This window comes from Ursus maritimus, unplaced genomic scaffold (genome assembly GCF_017311325.1).
Source record: "Ursus maritimus isolate PB19 unplaced genomic scaffold, ASM1731132v1 scaffold_21, whole genome shotgun sequence".
Classification (NCBI taxonomy): Eukaryota; Metazoa; Chordata; class Mammalia; order Carnivora; family Ursidae; genus Ursus; species Ursus maritimus.
Window position 1 is genome coordinate 56712132 of NW_024424564.1, and position 18393 is coordinate 56730524.

Below are 18393 nucleotides of genomic sequence, written 5' to 3' on the forward strand. Positions count from 1 at the left end.
GGGACGCACCGGATGGAAGTAGACAGCATCGTACTGTCCAGACAGCTTGAACACTGGGATACTGGCCGGTGCGATTGGGTGGGGGGGTGTCCCCGGGACGCACCGGATGGAAGTAGACAGCATCGTACTGTCCAGACAGCGCCCGTAGCTCCTCGGTGCCCAAGGCCTGGGTTCCTCGCAGCAGGGACACATACTCTGGGCTGCAGAGGGGCAGGAAGGCAGGGCAGGATCACCAGCAGGCCCAGGAAGGGGAGGAGAAGGAGGGACCAGACGCTGGTGGGACCGCCCACCTCACTGTTCCCTCCCCCACCCACCCAGTGGTGAAACCGGCGGGTAGGGGACACGCTGTTTTCAAGATGCGGGCAGGCTGGGCAGCCCCACGTCCCAGGCGGCCTCCTCTGTGGCATGTGGCTCCCCAGGGTCTGACCTGTGTACCAGGCCCAGCTCTGCCTCGGAGGCCTCTCGAGCTGCCAACTGTAGACACCTCTGCTCCAAGCCCCCCTGCTGCAGGCGCTCCAGGGCTGCAGTCAGGCGCTCAGGACGCTCGATCTCACACTCAGGGCTGCGTGGACACAGCGCTCAGCGTCCAGAGCCCCCTCTCCATCCTCCCCCCTCTACCAGGTCACGCTTACTCTTCCCAGAGCAGCCGGGCGGCTGTCATTTCCTCATGGTACACGAGTGCCGTCCTCATGGCCCAGCCTCCCCTGAGGGGGGGTGGCGCAGGTGGGTGCACTGCCTGTTCCCTCCTTGCAGCCCCGGGGAGCAGCTCAACCCCTGGGCCACAGCTGGGACGGTGCTCACGGAGCCTGGGCACGAACGCGCAGAATCCAGGCAGGGAAGGAGGCCGCAGGCCGCGGTCGGAGTCGACAGGGTGGCTCCCGGGCACAGGTTTCCGGCTTTCTCAGACTCCGACCCGCACGGTCCGGCCCCTGCCGCCCAAAACCCCGCCCCCAAGCGCGGCCTGACCGGAGAGCGGCGGGCCAGACGCCTGGGGCCCGGGGCTCCTCTGCGCGGTCCAGTCCTTCCCCCTCAGCGCTCCGGCCAGAGCTCCACCTCCCCCTCCAGCCCCGAGCCGGAGGCGGGTGTGGGAACAGGCGGGAGTGGGAGTGGACGGGCGGGAATGGAAACGGGCGGGCGTGCGAGGGGGCGGGTGGGGGGACCCAGGGCCAGTGTGCCGCGCACCCCGCGGACTGTCTGTCACGGCGGCACCACTGAGTGTTTCCGTCCGCCCCAAATCTTCCCCAGACCCACGCTGACCGCGCACGCCAGAGCGTCAGACACGGCCGCAGCCCATCAGGGCCGGCGCTGCCCTGGGACCCATCCTAGCCAAGGCTCGAGGAACAGCTGCGAGTGGGGGGGGCTGAGGCCGGGGGCCCGCAGGAACAAGGCTGCAGGCAAGAGAGCCCCTGCCTGGGGTGCGTCGGTGTAAGAAGGTAGTGGCAGGGCCCGACTGAAGCTCCAGAAAGACCCTGGCCGAAGAGCCGACGAGTCGGAGGGTCGGGGTGGTGGCAGAGGAAATGCACAGGGGCCGCGGAAGCGTGAGGGCGAGTCGGGGCAGGAGGCCGAGCGGCGGAAAAGGCTAACAGAGGGAGGTCTGGGCAAGGAAGGAAGGGAGGGAGGGAGGGAAGCAGCGCGGCCTCAGCCACAGAGCAAGATGGCCCGAGAGAAGAGGCACACGGGAACCGAAGGCCTGAAACCCAGGGGCTCTGCCCACCGGGCCTGGGGGCGGGCCTTGTGGAGGCGGGGCCCTGGGGTCCCGGAAGCGGTGTTCACAGGGGGACGGGCCGTGGGGAGGCCGGGCGTGAGGAAGGGCGGGCTTGTTAGAAGGCGGGGCCGGGAGCGCAAGTCCTCGGGACTTGGGGTCTTGGAAGCGCAGGCAAGGGCTAGAGTGCCACCAATCCCCTCCCTCGGTGCTCCAGAAGTGCAGGAACGACCTCTACGGCGGGAAGAATACAGCCGGCGGCCCCGACTGGGCCCTACCCCCTGCGGCCCGCGACCACCCCCACCCCCACGGCTCCTCACGGCCCTGACCAAGGCACCTGCCCGCGCCGGCTGCGGGCGTTCTACCTAGGCTCTGAGAAGACTCCGATTGGCTCATTTTGAGTCAGGTGCCCGCCCCTGAGCCAATCACAGCGGCTATGGAGTGGCGTGCTCTGAGTGGCCATTCTGGGCCACGTGGCTGCAGGGCGGAGCCTATGGCGGACCGCGCCTCCCGGATCGCTCTGAGCTGAGGGTCCTGGCAAGCGTCGGTCCCAGAGGCATCGGAGACCCCCAAGCAGAGAAGGCCGGTGTCCACTTTGGCAACCTGTCTGACCATGCTTGGCTGGGTCGGCTGTTCCCGTATGCAGCCGAGCTCCAGGCTGGAAGAAGGGGGACAGCCTGGCCCCGCTTTCGGCGCACCTGCCGTGGGGACAGGTGGGAGGAGCCAGGGCAGATGCAGGAGCCCCAGAGTGGCCCCCGACCCAGCTGTCAGCTCTCCAAGACGTCCAATGGCTGGCAGAGGGCGGCGCGGGCTCGCCGTTGGCGGTGGGGTGTGACCGGCTGAGGGACAGTCGGTTTGGAAACGACAGGACCCGTTCGTGCGCTGTGCCACAGGTGTCTCAAAGCTCCAAGCGTGACCCCTCCTCGCCAGGAACCCGGCCTTGGAGAATGCAGGGAGCTCAGACAGCTGGGTCTGAGCCCCAGGTCGGCCCCTAACCCCCGTCCTCCTCAGGCCCTGCCTGGGGTCTGGCTCCAGAGTTTAAGCCATTAAAGGAAGTTCGGTCCACAAAAGGGCGCGGGCCCATCCCTAGTGCAGGGCCTTCAGGCTCTGGGCTCACTGTGGACATGGAAGGAAGGGGGTGCCCAGGCCCAGCTGCTGAGCAGGGGCTGAGGCTCGGGGCCTAGAGGTGGAAATCCAGCCTGAGAATTAGGAAAGCCAGAGTGGGATCTCTACAAAAGGGTTTATTTCCTTCCAGCCATGTGGGCATAGCACATTCTGGGCTAGGGGTGCAGGAGAGTCCACACCAACGCCCCCCAGGAGGGACATCCCTGAGTAGGCGCTCTGCGCCCTCCCTGTCCTTTCTCAGCTATATGAGCTGGGCTTCAGCAGGGGCTGGAGCAGGCAGGGTCAGAGGCCAGGCCTGGACCCCAAGCTTCACCCCCCCACACACAGGCTCTGAGCCTTCTTGTTGCACCTGAGAGAGGGGACCAATGCTCAGGAAGTCGGAGGCCAGTCCCCGGTCAGGTTGACATCCTGTCCAGAAGGTCCAGATGCTCCCCCAAGGTTAGGCCGAGCTGGGGTCTTGAGAGCAGGGTAACAGGCTTGGGGGAGGGGGGAGTCCCTGGAACCAGAGGTCTCCCGGGATGTAAGCTCCAGCCAAAGTCACGGTGATAATTAGGATCCCCCTTCCAAGTAGAAGCCCCAGCCAGGATCCCCAAGGCGTCCTCACCACCACTCTGGGGGCCCAGGGGTCTTCACAGAGCCGTCTCCTTGGAGACCTTGGTCCCCAGCTGCAGGGGAGGCTTGAAGCTGAGCACTTCTTTATATGTGACACCTGGGTCGGGGTGAGAGAGACGGACCATCATGGGAGAAGGGGCCTCATCACCCTTCAGAATCACCTCCTAGGACTCACACCGAGGGTGGAAGCCAGTGACTGGGGAAGAACACTGGGTCCAGCAAACCGGTACTTGCCCTGAGCAGCATGGAGTCCTATGAGGGTCCTCTCAGGGTGGGGAGGGGAGAGCTCCCAAGCCCAGAGCACAGGCTGTCAGCCACTGACTTATGGGCCCATCCGGTCCCAAAAACATCGGGGTCAGAAGTCATTGCTGGAGTACAGGTGCCAGACAGGCTGCTTCTGTCCCACACATGCAACTTCATCCCAGGCTACAGCCATGCTCAGCCCACCTGCATCCCTCCACAGGAGCTGCCCACCCTGATGGGGTTCCTGCAGCCCAAACCCGCTGCCTCTGGAGTGGCCATGCAAGCCCTGGCCCCATAGCCTGATGTAATGAGCAGACAGTGTCCTAAGAATATAAATCAGTGTGTCTGCCCAAGTGGAGGCCCTCGGTCCCACCAGAGCACACCCCAGTTTCTGGATCCAGAACATCCACAAAAACTTACATGAGAAGAATTCCCACAAACCCCCTCAGCTTCTACCTTCCTCGCCTGGTGGTCCTGGTCCTTGAAATGTGTGCCCAGAGCAAGCCATCCCAAAGGAAGGGAGAAGGCCTGACTTGCTTTCCCTCTGAGCACTTTGCAAAGGGACAGGTTCCGCTCAGCCTACCCAGCATTCCCATGCTCATCTGGCCCGAAGAGCACCTGTTTGGGGAACACTGGTCCTGCACAAGCCCAGTTCCAGAAACACTGTGTGTTTAGAGCAGGCAGTCTGTATGGTTTGCCCTGCCTGGGGCACTGATGTGTTCCTGCCCCATCGGGTGCCTTCTAATCCTAACACAGGGGTCAGTCCACACAGGGGAGGTTTGTGGGAAGCTGGCTGCTCCCAGGGAAAGAGGAGGTGATGAGAGTTAGCATTCCTGACCAGGGGCTCAGCCACAAACAGGTCACATGTTCACCATGGTCTGTAGTAAAAGCAAAAGCTCTTACCACAATGTGTGTGGGTGGGGACCACAGAACAGATTCTGTGGCCCGTGGTTTTCATATTATCTTTTTTAGCAACAGAAAACTTTCATCAAACCAAACCAAACTTGTAAGCACAAATAAGGGTGGGGCCCTGCCAGAAGCACCAAGCAGCCCAGCGGCCAAGAACAGGGTCTGAGAACTACCAGTCCCGTCCCACCCCCACCCCCAGGTGCAGCACCAAGGCCCCAGGTCCGAGGCACAGCCAGGATGGGACCTGCTCTCCTCAGATATTCCCAGCACCCTCCAGGCTGGTCCTAAAGCCACCAAGAGAAAGACACCAAGCCCAGCCCTCACTGCCTGCCATTCTGCAAAGTCAGTTCCAGCACGGGGCCTGACCACCTGGCAGGTGTCCCTGAGCCCAGCCTGAGGCTCAGCACGTGCTGGCTGGGCCCTGAGAGATGAGGGCAGGGGCCTTTGGTATAAGGCAATAGCCAGTACCAAGCCCAGTGGTGCTGAGCACAGGTTTCAGCGGGTCTGAACTGCTCAGCGGGACTAGAAGGGATGGGCAAGGGGTGTGGAGGAGGCTGCCCGGGGTGGGCCTTATCCTGCTGGCAGGACATGAGGGCTGTGCAGTAGTGCAGGTGGGAGGGGTCCTGAAAGGGGCAAAGAGAGGCGCCTGGGTGGCTCAGTCAGTTGAGCATCCAACTCTTGGTTTTGGCTCAGGTCATGATCTCAGGGTCATGACACTGAGCCCCATGTCAGGCTGCGCACTCAGCGGTCTGCTTGAGATCCTCTCCCTCCCTCTGCCCTGCCTCGTGCACACACGCGCCCTCCCCGCCCCCTCTAAAATAAATAAGTAAATCTTTTTTTAAAAAAGGGAGAGGGCAAAGAGAGGCAAGGATAAGTTCAAGAGGTAACAGTGGAGGTCTGGGGCACAAGTGGATACAGAGGGGCTCCAGAATGGCCCAGGTCTCTGGCCAGCACATGGGAGAAGATGGGCACTGCTGGGGCTGGGTCGGCAGGGCAGGGAGAGGCTAAGTGCTCGCAACTGCCCTGAGCTGGGAGCTGCCTCCCAAAATTTCCAGAGCTCACCTCCTGCTCGTTTGTGCTGAACCCCTGCCAGGGACATTCTTTCATTCTTCAGCTCCAGCCAGAGGTCACTTGGCCAAGAAGCCCCACTGCCCTCTGACCGTCTGTTGTATTCCTCACCTGACCTGCATCCCCAAGTAGGGGGACCCAGGACTCTGAGCCCTGGCGCCCTGCACTGGGCTCTCAGGGTCCCTCCACAGGCCCTGCCCAGAGCCCCCCACTCACGTTTCCACTCGTCCAGCGTGCGGTCCATATCATCAAAGGACTCATCGTACTTCTGGGCCTTGGGCTCATCCTCCGTGTCATGCAGTGACTCGAAGTAGGGGTGGGTCAGCGCCTCGGCCGCCGTCACCCGCCGCTCTGCATCTAGCACCAGCATTTTCTCCAGGAGGTTCACAGCTGCGGGGAGGGCCGGTCAGGGAGGCTCCCGGGCCCTGACCCAACACTCCCCCCTCGTCCAGTCCTACCCAGAGGGCTTGCACTAGTCAGGATGGAGGCAAAATCCTTCTTCTCCAACTCGGGGAGGCCCTTCATGTAGTTCTTCGCCTGTTCCGGAAGAAAGGATAAGGGGCCAAGCCACAGGCCCAGGCCCAGCCCCTCCAGCCCCCCTCCAGCCCCCAACTGACGTCCGCACTCTGCAGCCTCTGCACAAAGTCAGCGGGAGGCGTCCCTGTCACCTTCATGATCTCCTTCAGCTGGTCCAGGTCTGTGCCGAGGTGAGGAGCACAGCGCAGGGCCAGAGAGCAGGGCACATCCCCACCTGGCCGGGGCGGCATGCCCAGCCCCCACCCAGGCCCAGCCTGCCCCCCCACAAGTGTAGGATACGGTCACTGCCCTTAAACAGCGTCTTCCCCGTGATCATCTCCGCCATGATGCAGCCCGCTGACCAGATGTCCACTGAGACAGAAGCCCCTGCATCAGGGCTCTGCGGGCCGGGAGGGGGGGACACACATGGGGCAGACACAGACAAGGGGCCGTCTAGCCTGCCACACCCTCGCCCGCTCAGCAGCCTCCCCACGGAGGAGCCACCGTTGGACTTCCCACGAAGAAACGGAAGCAGCAGGCGTGGCCTGGGAGGCTGGGCCGGGCGGCTCTGCGACTCTGGGCGGCTTCTCACCTGTCTGCGTGTAACGCATCCAGTTCAAGATGACCTCGGGCGCCCGGTACCACCGGGTCACCACATACCCAGTCATCTCGCTGTCCGCCTGCCTCGCCAGGCCGAAGTCCAGAATCTATAGTCAGAAGCAGGAAGGTGGGGCGAAGGGGCCCCCAGGGAGTAGGTGGGTCAGCCTGTGATCCGGGAGAACTGGGCACACCGGGGCCTCTGCCAACCCTCCGGGACCTGAGGTCATGGCCACAGACCCCCCCAAGCCTCCCCATGAGTTCTCCCCTTGGCCAGTGCACCCAGCCCCACTGACCTCGCCTTCCACCACCCGCAGGAGCAGGCACCCCAGTGGGTCTCCTTTCCCCGCTCCTCTACTCCCTGCTGACCCCAGGACCTGGCCAGCACATCTGGAGAGGCCCCCTTGGCCCCACCCTGGCTCAGGCATGGGGGACTGGGGACACCTCCCTCCCTTCACCTCAGTGAGGTAGGGGAGTAACCCCCATGTCCCCCTGCATCCAGTGCCTCCCCTGGCCTGGATGGCTGGGGTCTGGTCCCTCTGCCTGGGCCTGAGGGCCAAGGGCAACAGGCAGATGGACAGGCGGGGAAAGCGCCCACCCAACACACACCTTCAGCTCACAGTCCTCATTCACGGCCAGGTTGCCAGGCTTCAGGTCCTGGGGGCAGAAGAAAGGTGGCCCTGCAGCTCCTCCCATCGGGGCGCACTCGGGGACGAGCCCGCCCTGGCCAGCCCCGCCGGCAGCCCTTCCAGGAAGGGCAATGGTCCCTCGGCCCCCACAGCACGGGCAGCCATCACACACTCCCCTGACAGGCCAGCTACGGAGGCTCCTAGCGGCCAGGCCCTTCCCACACCTGCACGCCAGAGGAAGCTCCCAGCACCACCAGGACTCACCCTGTGGATGACGCCAGCAGCGTGAATGTACTACGGGGACAGAGAGAGGAACAGCGTCAGTCAGCTCCCTGGGACCTCAGAGCCATGGGCCAGCGGTCCTACCCCAGCCCCAGCCCCCACAGGCTCCCACCTTTAGCCCCTTCAACATCTGGTAGACAAGGAACTGGATTCGGTCCTCGCTCAGTTTCTCGTGCTTCATGAGCTTTCCTAGGTCAGTCCCCATGAACGGCATCACCAGGTAACTGAGGGACCGGGGTGGGTACAGACGGCAGGTGTGACACCGCTCAGCCCCTGGAGATCCTGGAGAGGCCCCTGCAGCACGGGCTCCCCCCTCCTCTCCAGGGCACGCTCACAGCTGGTCCACCCACCCTACCCTAGAACGTAGGTGCATCAGGACCACACGTGGGGGTTTCCTGCAGGGCTGCATGGAGGCTAGGATCTGGGGAGCACCCGGGATCACAGGCAGAAGAGGGTGCAAGAGAAAGGAGGGCAGGGCCTGTGGGCAGAGGTGGGGACAGCTGAGGAGCACGCAGGGCAGGTGGAGGGAGAGACACAGAGGACAGACATTTAGCACCTCGCCAGGACAGGGGCCTGTGCGAGTCCTCGACCTCTGGAAGGTCAGATGCTGAGGAGCCTGTCCTCAGCCTATCCCTGGCTCAGCCCCTGGCTCTTGGCCGACCACAGGATGAATCCAGGAATGGCAGCCACAGACAGGCCCCCTGCTGCCCCTCCCCTGCCTGCCAGCAAAGGTCAGCAGCTCTAGTTACAGGCCACACAAGATGCCAGGGTCGCAGAGCACGGGCCCTGCTGACTAACAGATGCCGTCCCGCGCTCACACCTCCGGCACTGGAGGGGGCCCAGCTCCACTCAGCTGTGCCACTGCCATGGGTCCGGGGGGGCCGGGACAGGGGATGGACTGTGGTGTGGGGAAGGGGTGGGCAGCGTGCATCCCGACCCCGACCCAGGCTGCAGGGACGCCCATACGCCAACAGAACCCGAGTCAGCACCCAGGAGCAACCCGACACTCCTTTGCCCTGCACAGCCCGCCAAAGGACAGCACTCACAAGTCTGTGAAATCATCCAAGGTTTCATCAGGAGTGAACACGTCCAGCAGCCCGATGACCTGGGGAACAGGCCGGAGTACCACATGGAACAGGGGCACAGCAGAGGGCACGGGGCTTCAGTTACCCCGAAGCTGGCACTGTGCTCCGGGCAGGAAAGCCCCTACAGCTGTCCCCATGTCCTCCCACCGTCCGTGGGGCCTGGTTCTATCTACTGGCAGAGCGGCCCAGCCCTGGCACACATGCCCATAGACACAGGCTATTTTTGAACAGTGACCACAGGGATCCTCTGGGTCAGCTCCTAGCCATCCAGAGCTCCAGCCCCTTGGCCCTTCCTCCCCCTCCTCTTATCCCACTGAAGACCCAAGACCAAGGTGGGACAGCCTCCCGGGTTAGAGCCAACACCCAGCAGGTCCATCAGGAAGGTGGGCCTCTGCTGGAGAGGCCCAGGCAGGCCAGCAGTTAGAGCTGGCCCTGCTGATCCCCGGAGTGGCCAGAGGGGCAGATGGATGTGCCAGCGGGGGGACACCTGGCAGAGGCCATGCGAACGATGGCCGAGGCGGAAGGGAGGACACTTCAAGCGTTTGAGGAACACGGGGAGAAAGGCCAGGTGGCCAAGGCCCAAGCCAGGGAGTAGCCAAGGAGAGGCCAGAGGGAGCCTGAGCAGGTCCCTGCATGCCAGGTGAAGGTCTGGCTTGGATCCTAAGAGCTGCTGAGCAAAGGTTTAAACAGGTGTGATGCTGCGTGTGTCCCCTGCCTGCTGTGTAGGGACAGACAGGAGCGAGGCAAGAGTGGACACAAGGTGCAGGGACAACTAGGTGACCTCTGTGGCCACCGGGGCCAACGTCGTGGGCATCAGGGAGAAGGGGACACAGAGGGATGTTCAGTGAGGGGCCTGGAAGCCGGTGAGGCCTGGGGCACCAGGACAGTGTCTTGGCAAGAGGACAGGTCCCCAAGGGTAAGGGGGATCTATCAGGCTGATAAGAGACTTCTGTGCTCTGCAGTGTGGCTTCTGGCCTGACGGGGCGGGAAGGGCGGAAGGGCAGGAGCTGCCACAGCACGCAGCCTCTTACAGTCTCAGTGTTTTCCTAACAAAGGGTGGCTATGATGGGCAGCGCCTCCCAGCTCTGTGCAGGGCAGCACGGAGACAGTGGCACCTAGCTGCTAGCAGGTCAGGAGCTCAACTGGAATGGCACAGAGGGGAAGCTCCTGGGACCTTGGGGGATGGGCGGGGTGCGTGGGTGGGGGTGGGGGCAGTTGGGGAGGAAGATGAAGCCTTGAGTAGCGGCCTCTGCACTCACGGGAACCAAGCCTGGGCATGCCTGGGTGTAACCAGGAGGTGGTGAGTTCGGGGCTGGGCTGGTGTCCATCATGAATGGACTTCACCCGGGAAGGGCCAAGGGCAGAGATGGAAAGTCTGAGTGAATGAAGGACCCACTCAAGGGGCTAAGAAGGTGAGCATCAGCCAGGAACTGAGGGAACAAGCTTCCTGGTGGACATGGGACTCATTTTCCCCGAAGGAGGTTGGTGGCGCTGATGATCCAGGAGGGGCCAGACCATCTGTCAAGAGCATGACTAGTCCGGGGTCTAGGTACCCAGAACACCAGCCCTGAGACAGGGCCCAAACGAGGGGTGAGGCAGGAGTGGCTTGGGTGGGAGAGGCAGAGCTCAGGGCTGTGGGAGGAGCATCCAGAAACAGCAGGAGTTCCCCCAGGAGAGAGAAGGGCTCTCAGTAGCCAGCAATGGCCACAGGAGAGGCCCGGCAGCCACACGGTGGCTATGGGCAGGTCTGGAAACAAGGGAGGCCTGGAGCGGCCCCAGATCTGCCACCTCCCACCATGAAAGGAGGCATCTCTGTGCTGGCCACTATGCCTAGTGCCCCCCCCCCCAGCTCCCTCAACCCCTCACCACAGGAGACCCCTCAACCCCTCACCACAGGAGACCCCAAGGCTCTGAGCAGTCAGTGCCCAGATGCCGACTCCTGCCCCACCCCGTGTCTAGCTCAGCATTCCCCTGAGGCTCAGGAGGTAGCCTGGAGCACTGTTCCGGAAAGGGCCCTAAAGGGGTGGAGGAAGGGGGCCTGGGGTGCAGCTGTGGAGGATACCCAGCAAGAGCGAAGGGGCCGAGTGCCCCTTCCAGAATAATCGCTGGTCACACGCGAGCGTCCTCTCTCACCTCCAGGCTCCTGGCTGGAGGCAGGTTGGGGTGAGACATGGAGGACACCCTTGGCCCGGGCAAGTGGCCCTGCCCTGACTAGGACCTCGGTTGAGGAGCCGGATGTGGCCCCAGGAGGAAGCCAAGAAGCTAAGCCCTTCGCAGGCACTGGCCTAGCGGGAGGACGAGACCCTAGGGAAGCAGTCTCTCTCAGAAAGAGGCGGCTCTGACCTCACCACGTGGAGCCCCCCAACCACAATTCTGGGGTACGACGTCCTGACCCCCACCTCCACCCCAGCTCACAGGCCGAGCGCCCAGGGGCTGGGGGGCAGGGACCCCGTCTCCCAGGGCAGGATCTGCTGGCGAGGAGGGAGAGGAGCCGAGGCGGTGGCTGCAGAGGCCCGGAGCTGGGGGCCCGGGCGCGACTCACGTTCTCGTGGCGCATGTGCTTGAGCAGACGCAGCTCGCGGTAGGCGCGCTTGGCGAAGAGCTCCGACTGGAAGGGCCGGTACAGCTTCTTGATGGCCACCTTGGCGCCCGTGCGGCTGTCCACGGCCGAGCTGGGGGACGCGCTGGTCAGCGGGAGGGCCGAGCCACCCCTCCGGCCACCCCTCCGGCCACCCCGCGCTCACCACACCGCGCCGTAGGCGCCGGAGCCCACGGGCTGCAGGTCCTGGTACACGGCGCGCACCTCCCAAGCCGTCTTGGTCACCTCCTGGCGGTAGAAGCCCCTGCGGGCGGGCGGCGGAGAGCTCATGGCCGGCCCGGGCGCCGCCCCCGCCACGCACCCCGAGGGCGCTGCGCCCCGAGGACCCGGGACCCGGGATCAGCGGGACTGCCTTGGCGCGCGCCTGGGGCCCCCGCGAGGGCAAAGCCTGCTCCGCGCCGTCGCCCGTCCGCCGCTGGGGCCCTCCGGCTCCCAGCTCCCCCGCGCCGCGGCCGCCCTCCAGGCCGTCTGGAGCCGTCGACCCCGGCCCGACCCCAGCCCCGGCCGGGGCAGCGCGCGGTCCCTCCCCTGCCTGCGGACCAACCGGCCCCCGGGCGGCGCGCACGTGACGCCCCCGCCCGCCCTCCGGCCCCCGCGGAAACCTGAGGCGGCCGCCGCGGGGGGAGGGCCGGGGGCTGGGGGGAGGGGCGGAGCGGGGGAGGGGAGCACCGCCGGGCCGCGCGGGGCCGCCTCTTCACCAAGCTGGACTCCCCGGGCCCGGGCCGGGGTGGGGGATGTCGTAGCCCAAGTCCAGCGGGGCTCCCGGCTCCTCCTTAGTAACCACGAATCACGCCCCCGGGCAGCTGGGCCCCTAATGGGCAGCCCGAACCGCGGCCCTTCTATTTCCAGCTGCCAGTCACTGTCCACCAGCCTCGCCAACTCCACCCCACCAAGCCGGGCCCCCGCCCCTGAGGCCCCTGAACTGAGTCCTGAACTGAACTGAGCCCACCTTGCAGGTCTCCCCTTTCCCCTGGGGCTGAGCCATCAGCTGCTGGTGTGGGGTTCCCCAGCACCTATGGCCTACATCCCCCTCTCCCTGTGGAAGAGCTGCTTCTGTCTCCCCAACTTAGGCCGCATCCCCAACATCGCTCCCTGTGACCACCGACCCCAGGCCTCCCTACCCCAGGAGGCAGAGAGGGTGGTCCTGTAGGTCTCCTTGGGCCCTGGTGCACACACCCAGCTTCCTTCTCTCCACCCACCTGGCAAGTGGGAAGCCTGCTCCAAGCATTTGCAAGTCCCTTTGCCTGTCCCAACTTCTTCCCGGCTTTCTCCCTCCCGTTTGTCCTAAGCCTGGCCTGAGCCTGGCCTCTCTCTGCAGAAAGTTATGCCTGACCCCAGTGGTGAGGGAGGGCCCTACTTGGGCCCTCACTACCCCCCTTTACCCCTAGGTGGGGGCATTGGCATCATCCTTCCAGAGGTCCGGCCACATCCTGGACCAGATGCTCCTGGAGGACAGAGCCCCCTCCCCGGCCTCCCCCGGCCTCCCCCAGCCCCCCCCAGCCCAGAGACCCAGGTCTGAGAGGGAGTGGGGTAACAGGATCCCCAGCCCCCACCCCTCGCCCAGCCTCCCTCCGTGTCCTGCTGGCCACCATCAGGCCCCCTCCCACCCTCCCTCCGGTCCTTCTGGCCACCATCAGGGCCCCCCCACCCCCCTCCGTGTCCTGCTGGCCACCATCAGGGCCCCCCCCCACCCTCCCTCCGTGTCCTGCTGGCCACCATGAATCAGCAGCTCAGAGCCACCCTCCCTCCATGTCCTGCACCTATGAGGCCCCCTACCCTCCCCTGTCCGGTCCTGTGCCACCATCGCCCCCCTCCGCCCCGTGTACCTGCGCCACTGATCCAGAGCAGCTGAACTGTGCAGGCTGATCTTAGCACCCAGGAGTTGGAGTCCCTGGAGAGAGCGGCTGGACATCAGAGCCACCACCACCTGTGCCCTCTGCCCTGGGCTGCCTTCCAGGAAGCTTACGCCCTTGCCTCACCTGTTGTGGGGCCAGGGTCTGGCAGGTTTCCCCACGTGGGCGCAGTCCCAGCTCTGCTCCATCCCTGCCTCCCCACCACAGGCCTTGGCCCAACCTGGTCTGTGGGGGTTCCCATGAACCTGAGGCCCAGTCAGCCCTGACCAGCCCCTGTGTTTCCAACTCCCAGATAGTCTCCACCCCCAAGGCCCAGGGCAAGGGCACAAATGCCCTGTCTAGGGACGTTCTGCCTGATCCCTGTTGAGGCCAGTGCCCTCCTCAGCTGGGCTGTGTGAAGCAGCAGGAGCCAGGGGCTGGGTGTGCGTCCTGAGGGCTGCAGTGGCCCTCTTGTTGAACAGGAAGGAAAGGAAAGCTATTTCCCCCACTTGAGCCAGCTCAGGGAAGCACAAGACTCTGCTCCCAGAGAGATCCTCGTGTCCCCAGCAGCTTCGGACCACCAAGAGAAGGGGCAGATCTACGCAGACCGGAAGCTGAGCTGCCCAGGAAACTCCCCGCAGGGCAGCTGGGGTTGATCTGGGGATGGCCATCAAGCCATGTCCCAGATGGGAGCCTGGTGCAGAACTCTCTCCCCCACACCTCCTGTGGCCCTGGGCTCTCGGGAGCAGGGAGGGTGCCGTGCTGAATATGGCTGCTTGTCTGACTGGAGACCCAAAGGCGCCCAGGCAGCGCAGGGTGTGGTGAGGCCAGAGCAGCTGGGAGTGTCGTGCACTGATCCAGGCACCCAGGCCAGGCAGCGGGGCCAGCCAGGCAGCGGGGGCCAGCCAGGCAAGCGGGCCTGGGGACTGCGACACGAGCAGAGTGAGAGAGAAGCCCTTTATTGTATTACCCTGGTGCAGGCACTTCGACGTGAGGCCTCTGCAAGGTGGGAGGTCACCGCCCCTCACGGAGAACCCCTCGACGGAGGACCCTCCCTTCGCCCACTGAGCAGGGTCACGTCCCAGAGGTTAGATCAGCTCCATGCGGAAGAAGGGAGGGTGCAAGATGACCCACAGGCCACAGGCGCAGCCGCAGGGCGGAGGGTGGGCAGAGGTGGAGGGGCAGGGCGGCTTCATCCGCTCAGGCACGAGTCAGGAGTCTGAGCCCAAGAGTGCCGTGGTGTGGCCGCTCCCCAGCCCAGCACCAAGGCTGGAGCCCTCTGTGCCAACCAGCTCTCCATGCCTGCCGCAGCCCCCACACTCAAGGGGAAAGCTCTGGCTTCTGTTCCTGTGCTGCCCCTGCACCTGAGCTCCTCACATGGTGTGCCCAGGATCTCAGCGGCAGCACCCTCGCCCTACATCAGGAACTGAGCGAAGGGGAAGGAACAGTACAGCCACCTCACTTCAGGCTTCTTGCTGGTCATGCCGCTGGCCCGTGGGCACCCACAGATTCACACGTGCCTTGACATGTCAGTACACGTGTGTCATCAGTCATCGTGTGTCACACATGCGCAGGTGAACCGCGTGGCTCCAGGATGATTTTCTCATTTGATACCTGGTGGTGGTCCCTGCCCTGCAGTCCCAGCATGTCCCACGGTAGCCCCCTTACAGGTCAAGAAGCTCTGACAACCAAGACCCTCCCTTCAGTCTCCAGAGGTCCCTGGCCCAATGCACCACACCCTCCAGAGATGGCCCTCCGGGACTGAGGAGATCTGGCGACAGACACACTGTCAGGGGAGCCCTATGGCATCCAGGTGGAGGTCCTAAGAGAGACCCAGATTGCTGGGAGGAGGCAGAAGGACCAAGGAAGTCCAGGACGCCGTGTCTAGACCCCCACGCCTGTGGCTTGCACACATGCACACTATTGTGCCTTCAGACTACCCACGAGGACCAGCGTGCAGGGGAGGGACCCCGGGCGAGGGTCAGGGCACTGGCCACAGTGGTGTTGGGAGGCACCCCTCGTGGGACCCTGGCAGGCGGAGGAAGTGGGCCGGCAAGCTCCAGCCCCTCCTCCAGTTCCAGTGGCCGGCAGGCGCACGCCCCTCACTGCTCAATGTCCAGGCCGCCGGCTGACTGCGGCGGCTCTGCGGGCTTGAAGCTGAGGACCTCCTGGTAGGTGAGCTCTGGGAAGTGAAGGGGAAGAGTGAGCTCATGCTGCCCCTGGCCCACCGCCCCCACCCCCCACCCCCCGGTCTGGTGCCAGCTGCCCAGCCCAGGCCCACCGCCCTGAGGGCAGCCTCAGCCCCTGGGGGCTTCCTTCCAGAGCCTGCCTGTGCTGCCTCTAAGCCCCTGCTGGACACACCCAACCCCAGGAGCACAGGGAGTGCGGGGACCACTCTGGGGAGGACTGGACACTTCCAGCAGGAAACAGGCAGCTCCTAGCCTGCGGGGGGAATGAAGCCCTCAGGCCCCTGGGCTCCACCTCCGCCCCCCCACCCGGCCCTCCTCAAGCCCACCCTTCCACTCCTCCACTGTACGCTCCTTGGCCTCAACGCTCTCATCGTAGGGCTCGGCCTCAGGCTCATCGTCGGGGTCGTGGTACTGGCTGAAGTAGGCATGGGCCAGGGCCTCGGCCGCACTGACCCTCTGGTCACTGTCAAGCACCAGCATCCTTCCCAGGAGGTCCACAGCTATGGAGTGGTCAACAGAAAGAGGGGGGTCAGTCGTGCACCTAGGGCCAGACATGGAGCCCAGCCCAGACCCAGGGCCCATCCTCACCCAGGGGGTTGGCTCCATGGAAGATGCTCCTGAGGTCCTTCTGGGGCATAGGGGGCAGGGACTGGATGTATGTCCGGGCCTGGGGGCACATAGGAAGGGCCTGAGGGGGCGGCTCACACCCTGCCTCCCCTGGCCCGAAGCCAGGCAGGGACTTGCAGAGAGAAGCCCCCAGACTCATTCACTCCAACAGGCCTGGACAAGAGCATGCATGGACCAGGGGCATCCCCAACACTGGATGTGGGGCTACAGTGCCTTACCTGGCTCTTGATGCCTGTGGCACCCACTGTCCTTGGCAAAGGCACTGTTTGTCAGTGCTGAGACTGTGCCCTCACTGTCCCTCATGCCAGGAATGTCTTCCCTGTTCACCTGTTTCTCCCTGAAGGGGTCAGGCACCTGCCTTGGGCTCTAGTCCACTGTGATCCATGTTCCCACACGGTTCCCGGTCTATTTCACAGAGCCCCTTCCTCCAGAGCACCCAGGAGCCTGGTTAGCAGAGGGGGCTGGTGGATGGTGACTCACGTGTTCTGAGGATATCTTTGCTAGAACCTCAGGGCTGGGTGTGCCCACAACTTCCATGATTCGCTTCAGCTGGTCGATGTCTGCCCGGCTGAGGGAAATGCCTACTGGCCAGGAATAGACCCTTCCCAGGCCCCCCAGATCCCAGACCTTGGGGCACTGCCCCAATCCTACAGCTGGAGTCAGTGAGCCCAAGGTGGCCCAGTGTGGGGCAGAGGAGGCAAGGCCAGCCAGAAAGGGCCAGTGCCCACCTCCCCTGGGCCCCATCAAGCAGAAGGGGAACCTGGCTCACCCCAATCCCCAGCCTGGGCCAAGGATACAGTCATTTCCTGGAAAGAGGGCCTTTCCTTGGAGCAGCTCAGCCATGATGCAGCCCACAGACCAGATGTCCACTGTTGGGGAAGGAGTCTCCATTAGTCTGCCCTCCCCAAGGCCCCCCTTAGAGAATTAGGGAGCTGCCCACACTGTGCCAGCCCAGTGGCCTCTCAGTCACCCAGGCCCCCACACAGCAGACCCCTTACTCCTCTAGGTAAAGCTCTGGGGAGGGGGAAGAGTCAGCCCAAGACCTATTGTGCTGGGTCCCTGTAAGGTCCGTTTTTGCAGGATGGTCTCCAAGACTGGACACACACCTCCCCAGGGGTCTTGGCTGTTGGCCCCATACCCACCCCGTCCCCAGGCCCTGGTGCGAGCGGTGCCTGGCTGCTGGCCCCGGCCCCACCCCTCCCCAGGCCCTGGCGGTGCCTGCCCTCCCCGGCCCCGCCCGACGCAGGCACGGCCCTGTGCGGGCTGACGTCACCTGTCTGGTTGTAGTGCATCCAGTTGAGCATGATCTCGGGGGCCCGGTACCAGCGAGTGGCCACATAGCCGGTCATCTCCTCATCAGCCTGGCGGGCTAGCCCAAAGTCCAGGATCTAGGGAGACCTCCAGGCTTGTGAGCACCTCCCCGAATGCCCCCTCCAGGCCGGCCGGCCCCTCCCCCCAGGCCGCTCACCCTGAGCTCGCAGTCCTCGTTCACAGCCACGTTGCTGGGCTTCAGGTCCTGCAGGGCAGGTGGGGCGTGAGTGCAGGAGGAGCTCCTGCGCCAGGCCTGCAGCAGTCCCGACCCTCACCCGGCGGCCGCACCTACCCGGTGGATGATCCCCGCGGAGTGGATGTACTGCGAGGGGAGAGGGGGAGACGGCGGGAGGGTCAGGTTCTGACCACCGCACCACGCCCTGGGCCCACCCGCCCAGCGCCCACCTTCAGCCCGCGAAGCAACTGGTAAACCAGGAACTGGACGTGCTCGTCGCTCAGCGCCTGGCACTTGACGATGTTGTTCAGGTCGGCGCCCATCAGGGTGGTCACCAGGTACCTGGGAGGAGGGACGGGTCAGCACAGAGGCCCCGCCTCCTCCCCGCGGAACGCGCTCCCCCGCCGTGGCGCGTGGGCTGCCACTCACACTTCGCTGAAGTCCTCGATGGAGGTGGCCGGCGTGAACACGTCCAGCAGCCCAATGACCTGCGTGGGGACGGGAGTCAGGACTCGGCGTCCCCGCCGGAGCGCCCCCTGGGTGCCTCGTGCCCCGCGGGGAGCCCCGGCCGCCCGCTGACCAGCCCCGCGCCCCGCTCACGTTCTCGTGCTTCAGGTGCTTGAGCAGCCGTAGCTCGCGGTAAGTCCTCCGCGCGTGGATCAGTGACTGGAAGGGTCGCGACAGCTTCTTCACCGCCACCTTCTGGCGCAGCCGCGCGTCATAGGCCGAGCTGCAAGGGGGGTGAGTGAGGCGGCGCGGTGGGGGCCCCCAGGCCCTGCTCCTGTCGGATCTGCGTTTGCTCAGGCTGTCCCTCGGGTGGACCGCCACCTGGGCGGCCTCTCCTCTGTGCCTCCTTGGGGCCTGCTCCTTCTTCAAGAGGCACCCCCCCCCC

General features: G+C 64.7%; 3 protein-coding genes across 3 annotated transcripts in view; all 3 read right to left on the minus strand.

The window, feature by feature from the left end:
* Positions 1-983, minus strand: part of HDAC10 (histone deacetylase 10) — an 8133-nt gene extending 7150 nt beyond the window's left edge. The window contains exons 1-3 of the mRNA XM_040637754.1: positions 633-983; positions 428-562; positions 104-200 (exon numbers count right to left, since the gene is read on the minus strand). Coding sequence (XP_040493688.1) covers positions 104-200; positions 428-562; positions 633-691 — 291 coding nt within the window. The 5' untranslated portion in view covers positions 692-983. The remainder of the gene's footprint in view (positions 1-103; positions 201-427; positions 563-632) is intronic.
* A 1946-nt stretch (positions 984-2929) lies between these two features.
* Positions 2930-11737, minus strand: MAPK12 (mitogen-activated protein kinase 12). The gene is made up of 12 exons (XM_040637758.1): positions 11513-11737; positions 11311-11440; positions 8730-8788; positions 7796-7907; positions 7666-7695; positions 7382-7429; positions 6768-6882; positions 6476-6547; positions 6277-6356; positions 6118-6196; positions 5876-6049; positions 2930-3536 (listed from the first exon to the last, which is right to left on the minus strand). The coding sequence occupies exons 1-12, from the start codon at positions 11635-11637 to the stop codon at positions 3457-3459; spliced, it is 1104 nt and encodes a 367-aa protein (XP_040493692.1). The 5' UTR covers positions 11638-11737; the 3' UTR covers positions 2930-3456.
* Positions 11738-14270: 2533 nt separating this feature from the next.
* MAPK11 (mitogen-activated protein kinase 11) overlaps positions 14271-18393 on the minus strand; it is an 8677-nt gene continuing 4554 nt past the window's right edge. Inside the window, exons 10-12 of the mRNA XM_040637759.1 lie at positions 15977-16055; positions 15715-15888; positions 14271-15381 (exon numbers count right to left, since the gene is read on the minus strand). Coding sequence (XP_040493693.1) covers positions 15302-15381; positions 15715-15888; positions 15977-16055 — 333 coding nt within the window. The 3' untranslated portion in view covers positions 14271-15301. The remainder of the gene's footprint in view (positions 15382-15714; positions 15889-15976; positions 16056-18393) is intronic.